The sequence below is a fragment of the Vanellus vanellus genome (genome assembly GCF_965231255.1).
Source record: "Vanellus vanellus genome assembly, chromosome: 25".
Lineage (NCBI taxonomy): Eukaryota > Metazoa > Chordata > Aves > Charadriiformes > Charadriidae > Vanellus > Vanellus vanellus.
In genome coordinates, this window is record NC_138930.1 from 1,051,259 (window position 1) to 1,065,135 (window position 13,877).

General features: G+C 61.1%; 1 protein-coding gene across 1 annotated transcript; it reads left to right on the forward strand.

Annotated features, from left to right (window-relative positions):
• Positions 1 to 2,437: 2,437 nt before the first annotated feature.
• Positions 2,438 to 11,863, forward strand: LOC309681642 (calcium/calmodulin-dependent protein kinase type IV-like; the record flags this gene model as incomplete). The annotated part of the gene is made up of 11 exons (XM_082495552.1): positions 2,438 to 2,535; positions 6,486 to 6,564; positions 6,845 to 6,907; positions 9,239 to 9,321; positions 9,500 to 9,572; positions 10,121 to 10,211; positions 10,319 to 10,393; positions 10,598 to 10,673; positions 10,829 to 10,955; positions 11,064 to 11,216; positions 11,639 to 11,863. The coding sequence occupies 11 exons, from the start codon at positions 2,438 to 2,440 to the stop codon at positions 11,861 to 11,863; spliced, it is 1,143 nt and encodes a 380-aa protein (XP_082351678.1).
• Positions 11,864 to 13,877: the final 2,014 nt, after the last annotated feature.

Here is a 13,877-nt window from a genome sequence, read left to right on the forward strand (position 1 = left end):
GGCCGTGCAGCGTCCCCGGGGTCCCACCACCTGTCGGTCCCATATGGACAGTCGCTGCCCCACGGGACACTCTCCCTGTTTCCAATTTTAATAGCAAAGCATAAAAAGCTGCTCCTGGCTCACTGCTTTGGGGAGTGGGGCTTGGAAAGGAGCCCCCCTCGCCCAGGCAGACCCCGCAGCGAGGGCAGCCCCGGGGACAAGGAGGGGGAATGGAGCTGAACACCCCCCCCGACACCTCCTGCATGTTGGAATCAGAGCTGACACCACCGGCACGGGGCGGCTGGCAGCCGTGGGCTCCACTGGGATCCCTCTCCTCCCCCCGTGCGTGCAGGAGAAACCCCCCACTCGGGTCCCTTTGCTGCGGGAGCACAAAACCCCGTGGGGCTCCCCCATAGTGTGGGCGGCCCAACTGCACCCTGGTCCTATCCCCACTCCCATCCCCTCCCCATTCCCACCCCATCCCTGGCCTCATCCCGGCCCTGTCCCAGTCCTGTCCCCATTCCCATCCCATCCCCATCCCCAATCCCACCCCACTCCTGTCCCCATTCCCATCTCATCCCCATCCCCAATCCCACCCCACTCCTGTCCCATTCCCATCCCATCCCCAATCTTACCCCAATCCTATCCCCATTCCCAACACATCTCTGGCCCCATCCAAACCCCATCTCCAACGCCCCCCCCGCCCCAACTCATTTCCCGTCCTGTTCCCGGCCACATCCCCATCCCCAATCCCACCCCAACCCCGTCCCTATCCCACCCCGTTCGTCCCCCCACCCAAACCCTACCCCCACCCCCTCCATTCCCATCCCCCCCCGCCCAATCCCGCCCCCATCCCAATCCCAGCCCCGCCCTGCCCCCTCCCCCTCCCGCCCCCCCGCCCCCCCCGTTCCCATCCGGTGGGCGACGGCGTCACCGTGCGGTCGGGTCCGGCAGCGCCCGCGCCCTCCCCGGGGCAGGGCAGGATGCGACCCCCGGGACCGGGGGGGGCTGCGGGGCTGTGGGCGCTCGGGGGGCGCCAGGCAAGGTCCGCCCCCCGGGTGGGCTCAGGGCTGCGGGCGCTCCCCGGGATGGGGGCAGGATCCGGCCCTCGGTACCCCCAGGGGGTGCCGGGCGCTGGGGGCTCCCCGGGAGGGAGGGGGGCCCAATTCGGCGCGGTCCCACCCCCCCCAGCCCGACCCCGCCGCGGGACCGGATCGCGGCGCCGGGATTGGGGTGATGGGGAGCGGCAGAGGCGTGGGGCGGGGGCCCGGGGCCGCCCGGCGCCCCCCGAGCGCCCCCAGCCCAGCCCGGAGCCCCGGGGGGGGCCGGCGGGGCGCGGTGCAGTGGCGGCGTCGGGCCGTGGGGTGGCACGGCCGAGCCAGGCGGGGATGCTGCCTGGGAGGGTCCCGGTGCACCGCAGCCCCGTCCCCGCATCCTCTCTCCCTGCATCCCTGCCGCTTCCCGCTTCCCGGCAGTCCCGCTTCCCGGCATCCCTGCCTTCCCGCATCCGCACATCCCTCCAGCCCTGCATCCCTCCAGCCCTCCCTGCATCCCTCCTTCCTCCCATCCCTCCATCCTTCCATCCCTGCATCCCTCCACCACTGCATCCCTCCATCCCTCCTTCCTCCCATCCCTGCATCCCTCCATCCATCCCTGCATCCCCCTGCCCCAGCGCTGCTCAGCACCGCCAAGGAGCTGAGCCTTAACACCCCCGCGGTGGGGAGCAGCGGGGGGGGGAGGGGGGGTCGTGCCCGCCGGTTGGCAGCACGGGCCCGGGGGGCTGCAGCCGGGCTCAGCGCCAGCACCGCGGTGTGCGGGGGCTGAGCAGCCCCTGCGCCCAGCGCCCACCCTCCGCACAGCCGCCCCGCGCCGGGGATGAGGCAGCGGCGAGGGGGACACGGCTCCACCGCGCAGCGACGCCGCAGCTAACGGTATGTGCCGGATCCCCAATTCCCACCCCAATATTAACGGGGTGGCAAAGAGCAAGGGGCTACGGGGCCCGGCGGGGTGTGTGTGTGTGTGTGTGTGTGCTCCCCAAGCGGGTTTGGTGTTGGGGTGGGTTTGGGGGTGACAGCAATAGGGTGCAAATCCCCCAACGTGCCAGTCCGTGGGGCACAGCCTGGGCTGTGGGAACAGGATCGGGCCTGCCCAGCTCTGGGAAGCTGAGGTAACCCCAGAAAAGTGGGAACAGGATGGGAAATGGGGACAGTGTGGGGGCCTGGTATGAAAATCTGGGGGGGGGGACATGACATGGGCAGGGGGTTATTATCTCCAAAAAGGCAGCGTACGTGCCTGGTGGGAAGGGGATTTGTGGCTGCGACTTCATCGCGCTCGATAATCCCCGGCACTGCTTTTGGCTGGGCCATCTGGGCGTGGGGGCAGCGAGGCGGGGGGGCCGCGGCCATGGCTGCTCTCCTCTCCCCAGCAGCTGGCGGGAGCTCGCCGCCCCCGGCCCACCATGCCTTCCTCCAAGACCGGCAGCGAGTACTGGATCGACGGGTCCCACCGCGAGACGGCCCTGGAAGATTTCTACATCATGGGCCCCGAGCTGGGACGGTACCGGCTGCCGGGGGGGGGGCAGCAGGGGCTGGCGGGGGGCAGGAGCCCTCCTGCCATGGGAGTGGGTCCTGATCAGGGCAGGGACTCACCTGGTGGGGAGAGAAAGGGATGGAGAGGTGGATGAAGGGACGGAGGGATGCAGGAAGGGAATGAAGGGGGGATGGAGGGATGGAGGGATGCAGGAAGGGATGGAGTGGGATGGAGGGGGGGATTAGGGAGGGGTGGATGAAGGGAGATGCATGGGGGGGATGGGGATGGGATGGATCGGGGGGGTGGAGGGGTGGATAAGGAGGGGGAATAGAGGGAGACCCTGCCCTCACGTGTACGCTGGGGCTTGGGACCTGTCACGACGCTGCAGCAGTGATTTTGGGAGCGCTCACTGAGGGTTTGCAGGATGGGGCCCCGGTTCCCCGTGCACGTGGAGCCGTACGTTTCTCACCCTCGTGGTGTGACCCGTCTCCCCTCTGAGCAGCCCGAGGCTTTGGGGAGGTGGGGGCTGAGCCTGGCACAGCGTGGGGCCACGGCGGGTCCCCCCTGCAGCAGCCCCCTGCGAAGGGACACGGCGCCGGGGGGAAGGGATTTATTCCCAAATCTGGATTTGTCCCCCTGGGTCGGACAGCCCCACTGAGGGGACCGGCTGTGTCCTGGTGGCCGTGGTGGTGCCAATGGGAGCCGCTTTGGCAGACACCGGCTGTTTAGTGGAGGCTCTCGTGATGTATTTATTAGAGGTCCTACTGTAAGTCCTCACGGGCTGGGAACATCAGGGCCGGTTTGCCAGGTCCCGTGGGTGCCGTGTGCCCCTTTCCCAGCACTTCCTGGAGATGCGTTGTAAACCTGCCCGAAGGCGGTGCCCACCCCTGCGTCCCCGGTGGGTTTGCCCTCGCCGTTGGCACACACCGCGCCGGCACTGCCGTCCTCCGCGGCAGCTCGGCCCTTTCCCAGCCCTCGCGGGGCCCCTCGGGATGCAGCGGCCAGGGGACCCCAGGGCTGGTGCCACGTGCCCTGGATGCTGCCGGTGCCCCAGGGTCCCCGCCGCACCCCGGAGATGCCCAGGCCCAGCTCCCGTGTCCCCGGGAGGAGAGCTGCCACGCTGGGAGGGCAGGTGACAAGGGGCAGCCGCTGTCCCAGTGCCCCCAGGGCAGGGGGGTGCCAGGAGGTGCTGGGAACCTGTGTGTGGAAAGTCTGACGGTCCCATTTGAGGGGGGCTCTGGGCTGTGCTGGCAGAGAGGAGGCGGTGCCGCCTGCCAAGTCCCGGCGCTGAAGCAGAGGGTTTCGGTGGTGGTGGTGGTTCAGGCTGGGACAGCCCCAGTCGTCTGCAGGGTTTCCATCAGCAGAGGCGGCTTTGAGCTTGAAAAACAGCAGCTTTGGTAAAAGCGGCTATTTAAGGCTTCTTACTGAGGTGTGGCCAGTGTCAGCCCAGGGCTCGGCAGCACGCGGCCCTGCACAGACAGATGTAGGACAGAGGGACAGGCTCTGAGCCCCGGGACCCCCGTTCATCCATCCATCCATCCATCCATCCATCCATCCATCCATCCATCCGTGCATCCATCCATCCATCCCTGCAGTTTCAGCATCCAGGTTTAAATCAACCTGGTCTCGGTCTCGGAGCCGTCTGCTTGCGGCTGCACACCCGGCGCGTCAGGCACCCGGTGCGACATGGGGCGGTGGGAGCCCACTCGCCGTGCGCGGCTTTCGCTTCGTGCCTCTCTGCCATGGTGTGCCGACGCTGCCCGAGCCGCCGTGCCAGGCTGCAAGGTCGGATCCTGCTCCGGCCTTAGAAGCCATAGGGAGCAGGGGATGGATGAGGGGGCGCGGGGTGGCCGTCCCACCAGCCGTGCTGCCATGCCAGCGGGGGGGACCCAGCCTGATGTGCCCCGGCAGTGACTCGGAGCAGCTTTGGGGCTGCTCTCGGCCGTCGCTGCGTGGCCGTGGGCAGCAGCGTCCAGCCCGGTGCCAGCTCGGCCGCGGGTTCACACCGTCCTCCTCACGCGCCGTCCCCGGCGCTCGGCAGGCTGCACGTGCCCCCGCCGCGGGTCCGGGCTCTCTCGGCAAATCCCATTGTTCAACATTTTCCAGTTCATCTGTAAAGCAAATGCAATTATCTCCTGTTGCAGTCAAGGTTGATTGCGGATATTTATTTGAGGCCTTAAGCAGCAGCGAGCGGTGGCTGCAGGGGCCGGCGGGGGCGAGGGGCCGGGGTGTAGCGAATGCCGGCACGAATCCCGCCGCCGCCGTAATTGGGAAGGCGCAAGGGGCAGCCGGCGCCGTGCCAGGGGCACAGCAGGCTGCGCTGCGTCCGGGCAGCGACCCCAGCACCTCCTAAAGCGCCGAGCCGAGGGCTTCTAAACGATCCCGTTAGCAACAGGAATCAGGCTGCAAATTGTCCGTGCGGAAAAAATAATATCTCGCCGGGTCCGGGCTGGAACTCAGCCATGGAGAGGGGGTGGAAGGATGAGGAGTGGGGGCTGCCCCGGTCCTGTCCCCGTGCCCGCGCCGGCTGGGAAATCGGGATAATAACCAGGTGTGAAAGGCGACGGCAGGGCAGAGCGCTGCCGGTGCGCTGCAAACCACCCGGTGCGTTTGGGAACCGTGCCTGCCGTGAGCCGAGCCCCGGCTGCGGGGGGGGCTGGGGACGCTGCTGCAGCCAGGGGAGGTGCTCACAGCTTTTTTCTCCCGCTGGAATCACGTTATTGTTGCAGTTGCAGCAGCGGCGATGCCATTTTGGGTTCAAATCGAAGCCTTCTGCCCGTTTTCCTGAGCTGGAGAAGAAGGAGGTGACGGCCACCTCTCCCCTCTAAGTCTGAGCAATTTGTTTCCAAATTGCTTTTTATTTTCTACATAAAATCACATAGAAAATGTTGAGCAAAAGGAAGAAAATATTTTAAAAAAGGCCAAGGTCTAGAATTGCAGGGTTTTGCTCGCCCCGCAGCATCCCCAGGCCCCGCAGCATCCCCAGGCTCCGTGGTACCCGGCTCTGCCGTTGCCATGGGAACGCGATTCCCAAGTTCAGCCGGATGAGTTGCACAATCCGCTCTCGTTTTTAAAGCAAATCTCTCTTTCATGAGAGCGCCCTGGGGAGCGCCGGCGGCGGCAGGGCGTTCAGCGCGTGGGGCTGCAGCAAAGGGTCGCTTGCAGCCCCGCAGTGGGTTGATCTGGGTCTCGGGGGAGGTTTTGGTGCAAAAAATGGCCCCTGGACACACAGGGCTGAGCTCTCGGCGTCGGTGTTTGCTGGGCCAAGGGCACGGGCAGGCGGGGATGCCGTGTGCCTCGAGGCAGAGCCTGAACTCGGTCCCTGAAGACCGCGAAGCCAAAGAGCAATAACACGCGGCCGATTCCTCAGGGGCGAGAATTAATCTGCTGCGAGGAGCCAGGCAGCGGAGATGAAATTGCAAACGAGCCCCGTAATGGCCCGCAGCAATGGGTTGATTTCACCGTCCAGTGGTTAGAAAATGTTATTAACTAGATCTGAAGATCACCGGCAGCTGAGGGGCACTGCCGGGGGTGTAACGGGAACGATCTCTCTTGTAACTTGGAGCGGTTTAACCCGGCAGGGAGGTTTTGTGGCGGTGCGGGATCCCCCCGTGTGCCGTGGCCTTGCCAGGGATGCAGCTGGGATGGGGACCCTCGCAGCGTCCCCCGGTCCCCTCGCAGCGTCCCCGCGGTCCCCGCTGAGGCCGTCCTTGCGGCCGCCAGCAGGGAGAGGGAGGCTCCGTCCTGTCGTGAAAGCCGCTTAAGGATTTAAACCCCCTGTAGGACACAAGTTTTAATTAAAATGGCTTTAGCCGGGAAAGCTGGAAATGATGCGGGGAGGGGGATGCATGAGGGAGAAGATGCGCCAGGGGCCGGTGCTGGCACAGGTCCTGGTGGGGGGCACGGGATGAGCGGGACCCCCCCGCTCTGTCCCGGCCGCATCCAGCCCACCTCACTCCCCATCTGCCCTCCCGCAGGGGAGCCACCTCGGTGGTGTACAGCTGCGAGGAGAAGGGCACGGGCACCCCGTACGCCGCCAAGATACTGAAGAAGACAGTGAGTGTGGGTGGGGTGGGGGGCTACAGGGGGCAGGGGGGGTCTCTGCTTCGCTCCCAAAGCACCTGGGGCAGCAGGACGGGCACGGGGCTGTCGGTCGGGCATCGCTCCCGCGGTCTGGGGGGTCCTGGATGGAGAAAAGGGCTGCGGTTTGGGCTGGGGGTGCAGCAAGCTGGGGGAGGGGGGGGGACGGGACTGGGTGCACGAGAGGGGTGTCTGCATGGCGGGGGGCCGGACCCAGACCCGGCAGCACAGTTAACACCACCTCTCTGCTTTCCAGATCGACAAAAAGATCGTAAGGACGGAGATCGGGGTCCTGCTGCGGCTGTCGCACCCCAATATCGTGAGTAGGACCCACGGGAAGCCCTGCCTGCCCCCCCCCCCCCATCCTCCCCGCTCTGCGGATGGGCTCATGGGTGCCTGGTCCCCGCCGAGGCACGGTCCCTCCCCGCTCGCTGCCGCATGAAACGCCCGGTCCTTGCAGCACCTTTGAGCTTCCCAGCTCTGACATCGAGGGCCAGGTTCCTCCCCCCGTCCTCCCTCCATCTCCTGGCTTGAGATTTCCATTTGGTAAGCAATTTCCATCGAGGAGATCAAATGAATACCACAGAAAATTGCCCATCTGTAATGAATCCTGCAAGGGGAGATAAAAGGGGAGGACGGGGCCGCGGGTGCTGGGTGCTGCACGCCGGCACGGCCGGGCGCCGTTTCTCTTGCTCAGCGCTCGGGGGATAACGGCAGCTCGGCTGGAACGATTTGCAACGCCCGTGAGCGGATCTAATCACCGCTGGTGTCAGCAGAGCCGGGGACGCCGTGTCGGCTCCTCTGTGATGGCAGGGGGCTCGGGGGCTCCGCGTCCCCCCCGTCCCTCCAGCTGCCAAAAAGGCTTATTCCCGGCTGCTTAGTTCCACCGGCAAATTGCAAAAAGCATCTTGGGGACTACCTGAGTTAAAGAAATAACACAAAAAGCCACCTGGGCACTGGCTCTGTGGGGGTGCGACAGACCCCGCTCCAATTGATTTTGTGGCCGGGGCATCGCTGGGATATTGCCGGAACATCGCCGGGACATCACCAGGACATCGCCTCACTGCTGGCTGCTGCCGTCCGAAAAGCTGTTTTTTGGCAGTATGGCTCAAACCTCCGTGCACGGCTGCTTCCAGCCCAGCCCGCGTCAACCGTCCTCGGAGCAATGCGGCTTTGCTCTCTGGAGGAGCCCCAGCGGGGATGTCCTGCGCGCCCGCCGCCTCCAAAGCCCTGACGCAGGAGATGAAACCAAAGGAAGTCCAAAAATGAGGATGGGGGCAAACGGGCTGAAGCCAGGGGGCCCCTAAGCCCCTCGGCCAGCTAGGAATGGGCCTGCCTTGGGCATTGGGGTGTTTCAGCATTTTGGGGCAGTCGGGGGCTTCAGCCTTTTCCACAGAGGCGCTTCCCCAATCCCAGGAGGTTTGGGCAGGCGCAGGGACAACAGTGGGATGGGGATCCCCTGCTCGGAGCAGCCCGGGAGGATGCTCGGCTGATCTCAGCCATGGATGGGGAGAGGCTCCTCTCTGATGTGTTATCAGGAACACCACAGAAAATTCAATTTCTGCCCTCCCTCCCCCTTTACTCTCCAGCCAGCGGCACCACGGGGACGCGGAGGAGGAACCAGCCGGACAGTTTTAATATTTAAATCACCAAGTTTTCCGTAGGGTTCGGCTCACTCCCAAGTTCAAGTGATTTTTCGAAGAAGTGATGCTCCGTTTCATTATTTACGCTGGTGCTGTCTATGCGCTTGCTATCGTTCAGCACCAACCTCAACAGCGGACGATAATAGGATTGTAAACTTTTGAAGTTAATAGGAAAATTATAGTGCTTCCGTGTATTATTATAATGCAATAAGCTGCCACATAGTGTCTCTCACCCTGCGGGGTATCACGGCTTGTCACCCAGCCTATGAAGGTAATGATTAAAGCCCCATGAAATTCGCAGTGTCACAAAAGTCTTAAGAAGCATGAAATTCTCTGTTTTCCATTAAAAAAAAAAAATATTGCATTTTGATGTATTCTTAAGAGAGACCTGTTAATTCCAGATTTGCTGCAGTGGCACAAAGGTCTTGTGCAGACAGGCTCACCTTGCGTGGGAGCTGAAAAATAAAAATCGGGAGAAAAATGCCGTTTCTTTAGTGCCTCTTCTGCTGCAAAGTGGTCCAAGGGATGTTTCCAAAAGCACCCGCGGGGTTGCAGGGCCCCGGTCCCAGAGGCGGCTTTGGCCCCTCGAGGCTCCATGTGTCTCTTCTGCATCCCTGCCAGTGCAGGATCCGTCCCGGGAGGGATAAGGGCTTTGCTGGGGGTCGCTCCCACCCAAAGTTCCAGCACAGCCGATGAAGTTACAAAATTAAAAACCTTTCGGTGAGCTCTTCTTCCAGCTAACGAGCTTGGAGACGTGACGAGGATAAAGGCGCTGCGTGTCCGTCTTCCCACTCCCAACATCGTCTTCAATGCACGATTAAGTGAGCAGGGCTGTTCCAAAGAGTCAAAAAAATCCCCGTTCAAACAAATAAAAAGGCACGGAGGGAAATGTGCCGGCCGCCCCGATAAACCCCTCACAGTACCCTGCGGTCCGGCGGTCGCATGCTCCTCCCGGCACAGCCGGCTTCTGCATCCGCATCCCACATCCCTCCTGTCGCCCCTTTCAGATCAAGCTGAAGGAGATCTTCGAGACGCCCTCCGAGATCGCGCTCGTCCTGGAGCTGGTGACGGGAGGAGAGCTCTTCGACAGGTACGCCCGGCCCCGCGATCCCCATCCCGCCTCCTAACGAGGGGCAAAAATCTCACCTCAATGGCAGGGGGAGGATGAGGACGGAGGGGGCTGATGCACACCATGGTTGGGGGGCCGGGGGGAGAGGGGGGCGCTGTGTGGGACAGGGTGCTGCCGTGCTGACCCCGTGTGCCCGCAGGATCGTGGAGAGGGGTTTCTACAGCGAGCGGGACGCAGCCCACGTCGTCAAGCAGATCCTGGAAGCTGTTTCGGTAATGTGCCCCCAGCGCATCCCCCCACAGCCCCCGGGGACAGCCCGGGTGAGGGGTCCCGTGTGGGGTTCAGGGGTGCTGCTGTGGGGGCTGCACCCTCCCAGATACCCCTGGGGAGAGGCATCAGGACCTGCACCATCCCAAATCCCCCTGGGGAAGGGCGTTTGCCCACTCGCCCTCGGCCCTCCGAAGGCGTCACTGGCAGAGGCGCCTCTTCCGATCAACGTCTGGGGGGATGGAGGAGAGGCGGGAGGAAGGTCAGCGCTGCTCTGCATCACAGGTCGGCTGGAGATGGGGTTTCCATGGCAACGGGAGGGTTTAAAAATGGAAACTCATAAAGGAAAACATCCTTCCTGTGCCCCTGCAGCCGTGCCGGCAGCTCCGGCACCGCAGGTGTTGGGTGTTTCCAAAGGAATAGTTGGGCGATTTGGTTCCATGTTTGTGCCGGTTCCCGGACTGCTGCCACCTCCTCCCAAATTTTGTCCGAGGCAGACGTGGCTTCCCTGCCCTTCCCTTCCTTCCTGCATCCCCGATTTCTCTCTATACAGTATTTACATGAAAACGGAGTGGTCCACCGTGACCTGAAGCCGGAGAACCTGCTCTACGCGGACCTGTCCCCCGACGCTCCCCTTAAAATTGGTGGGTTTGTTGGACCACCACCCCCCGCCCCCCGCCAGGGGTTCGTGACATGAGGGGGGTTAATGGTGCCTCTTCCTGATGGCTGCTCCCCTCTGCGTCCCTCCAAGGTGACTTTGGGCTCTCCAAGATCGTGGATGAACAGGACACCATGAAAACCGTCTGCGGGACGCCGGGGTACTGCGGTGAGCGGGAGGGAAGAGCTGGGGGGCGGGAGGGAGACCCGGGGAGGCTGCTTCCTACCAGAGGCCATGCACAGCTCGGTGCAGGGATGACCAACGGCTGTGCCGGGCTCGGGAGACGCTGTCGGTGCCTGGGGGGTGTTTCCTCTGCCGCGCTGCCAGGAGCTGCCCACACCCATGCATTTGAACCCCAAACTCTGCTTCCAGCCCCTGAAATCCTCCACGGGTGCCCGTATGGCCCTGAAGTGGATATGTGGTCCGTGGGCGTCATCACCTACATCCTGTGAGTAACGCTGCCGGGGCCCCGTGGGCGGTGAAACCGTGGCGGTGAGACGGTTTGCTCCACCTCAGCCTGCCGTGAGCAGCTGGCGAACGCCGGCCCGGCTGCGCCGTAGGGCCTGGGTGGTGGCACGTAGCTCCTCTCTCCCGCTGTCACAGGCTCTGTGGCTTCGAGCCCTTCTTCGACCCGCGAGGGGACCAGTACATGTACAGCCGCATCCTCACCTGCGACTACGAGTTCGTGTCCCCGTGGTGGGATGAGGTTTCCCTCAACGCCAAGGACTTGGTGAGCGAGCTGATGCCGGGGTTTGGGGCTGCCGAGTACGAGGGCTTCAGATCAACGCTTGTGAAACAACAAAACATTTGATAAATGAAGCCTTTTTGTTGCCTACAGGTCAGAAAATTGATCGTCCTGGACCCCCAGAAGAGACTGACCGTCTACCAGGCTCTGGAGCATCCCTGGGTCACCGGGAAAGCCGCTAAATTTGCTCACATGGACAGCACGCAGAAGAAAATGCAGGAATTTAATGCCAGGCGGAAACTGAAGGTAAGGTGAAAAAGCCCCGTTAACCTCGGGAATGGCTCATGTTCACGTGCCCTCCTGCAAATGGCCGGGGCCACCGAGAGCTGCTGTCGCTGGGTTTAAGGATCCCCTGCCCTGAGAAGATAAATGTTCAGCGACACGTGGCAGCTCGGGGGGCTGGCTCGGGGAGGGGGGTGAAGGACGATGGAGGCTCCTTGCACAGCTGCATCCCTCGGGGGATGCAGCCGGCGGAGGCAGCCGGTGCCGGGAAAAGCCTTGCCTGAGGCGAAGGGCTGCACGTCCCAGCTCAGCGTGGCTGAAGGAGCGGGCGCCATCTCCCCTTCTGCACGCTCCGGCGGCTCGAGCACCTTGGGCGCGGCATCGAAGGGGAGAAGTCTGCCAAACACATCCTAATAACTGCTCACACCACTGTGCCTTTGCAACAGGCTGCCATGAAAGCCGTGGTGGCTTCCAGCCGCTTGGGCAACCACGGGCACCATGACTGCTCCCGCAGCGGGCGCAGCCAGGGGGGTCCCCGGGACACCTGCCTGCCCCAGGGGACAGGGACCGCCATCCCCGAAGCCACCACCACCCAGGACCTCGACGCTTTCCGGAGCGACTGTCCCGCTGTGCCCAAGGTTCCCATGAATGGCGCTGGCTGCAAGAGCTAACGCGCTCGGCGCCGCTGCCGGCTCGCCACGGCTTCGACAAGCAATACCCCACTGACCCTTGAACGCTGGCACTGGGAGAGGCGGGGGAAGCCGGGGGGCACAGGAGCGCCCCGAATGTAGGTTTGCGTCGGGAGCCCGTGGTCTGTCATGTGGAGCATCCTTATTTAGTGTCCCGTTGCCAGTGCAGTCGTACCTGGTCGCTGTGAGTGTGTGTCTGTACGGACCCGACTGAGGAAACAAGGCTGGTGACTCGGTCTTCCGACAAATTAACAGTTTTGGCCACTGTGGCATGAAAAGATCCCAAGTGGCTTAAAAATGAGGAGCAAACAGCAGAAAAATGATTTCTTCCCTACAGGCAGTAAATTGTCTGTATGACAGAGTTTTCTAAGTCCCTGTAAATAGTCCTGAAGGGTTTATTTGCTTAGGGGAGAGGGTGCGTCTGGATTATCGCTGACCATCGGTGTTGCATCGACAGTCGCTGCTACAAGACCCTGCTGTGGGTTTACTGCTGTATTAGACAAGGTTTGTAGGAGCCTTTGAACCCAGCTGTTTGATCCCATCCGGAGAAAAAGTGTTTGCCAGTGGTTCCTTTATTCTCTCTAGATGGTAGATGACCTCTGCTTGATTTGTGCTTTGGTTCCACTCCAGTTTCATTTGTTCCCACGTTGAGTCTTGCTGTGGATACGTGATGGTGGTAGGATTGTCACGAACCGGGAATGCCGGCTCGTCTGGCCTCCGCGTTGGCATTCCAGGTTACAATTTACACGAAGAGTTTTAACGAAGAACAATGCAACTCTTCCAACAGCGCGTTGTAGACTTTGTAACATGTAACGGTGCTGTCGTTTGCTGAGTGAGGGCGACGAGTTTGTATATAGTTTGTTTTTTTAAGACTAATGAAATCAGTTGACAAACTTCTTGAAAAGAAATTTTTTTAGGCAGTTATTTACCAAGCCACAAGATAAGCATTTGCAGATTTAAGTACAGAACAAGTAATCAGACAGGAAAAGCCATATTACATGTGGGGGATTACAGAAAGCCGGGCAGCTGCTCCGCAGCCCCAGCTGACGTGATCCAGCGCGAGGTTTGCTAACCCGAGGCAATGCCCGTGACCCGCACCCCTCGCAATTTGGGCCATACACGTATAATAACGATGTGTTATGGCAAAAAAAATCTCCACTGGAGAAGAACAAAATGTGTACAGGAGGTTCATTTTTCCAGGATGAGGACATACAACGCAGCTGCAAACAAAAATTAAAATGTTGCTGAAGCTGAAAGCTGCCGTTACAGACACCCGGCTCGACGCAGAGGGCGGGTCGGCAGGTCAGAGCCGTCATCAGAGCGGCAGGAAGGCAAATGCAACATGACGACTTTCATATTTATTTACAGCACAAGCAGAAATCATAAAGACTATTTGTAAGGGCTGATCCATATTGTATGAAGCTCGTTTACGTTTAGGGTGCTTGTAAAGCTGAATACAGAGGAGAGATCGGATTTTCAAGAGGGTTTTTAATTGGAAAAATCTTAGGTCTCAACCAGAAATGCGCTTTTTTTTGTGTGTTTTTTTTTTTAAACTAACAGTCACCATACCTTCAAAGGGGAAACATGCACAGCAAGGTATCGCTTTGGAGAAAGCAAACGCTGATAACCTGGCAGAAAGCTTTGGCAAGGGGAAAATTATTTATTTTTCTTTGTGTTTTGCAGGAGGGGTAGTTGTTTTCTCTCCTGTTTTTAATATAGAGGGCTGAGCCTTGCAGTGTGCTGAACTCTGGTCTTTATCCTATGCTTAGGGTGACGCGCTCTGTCGTTCAGAGTCTGTGATGTGTCCCCGTGTACTCCAGTGGGGCCAGAACTCCAACTTTAATCACGTTGTTTACTAACCCCAGTCTTAAAAGAGTATTTTATATCCTTTGACATGAAATACTTATCTAAACGCCTTGCAGGACCAGGCCAGAGTGCTCAGCACAGCCAGAGCCTGTGAAGCAGGGACTGATGCTGGGAAACGCTGAGTGACGTT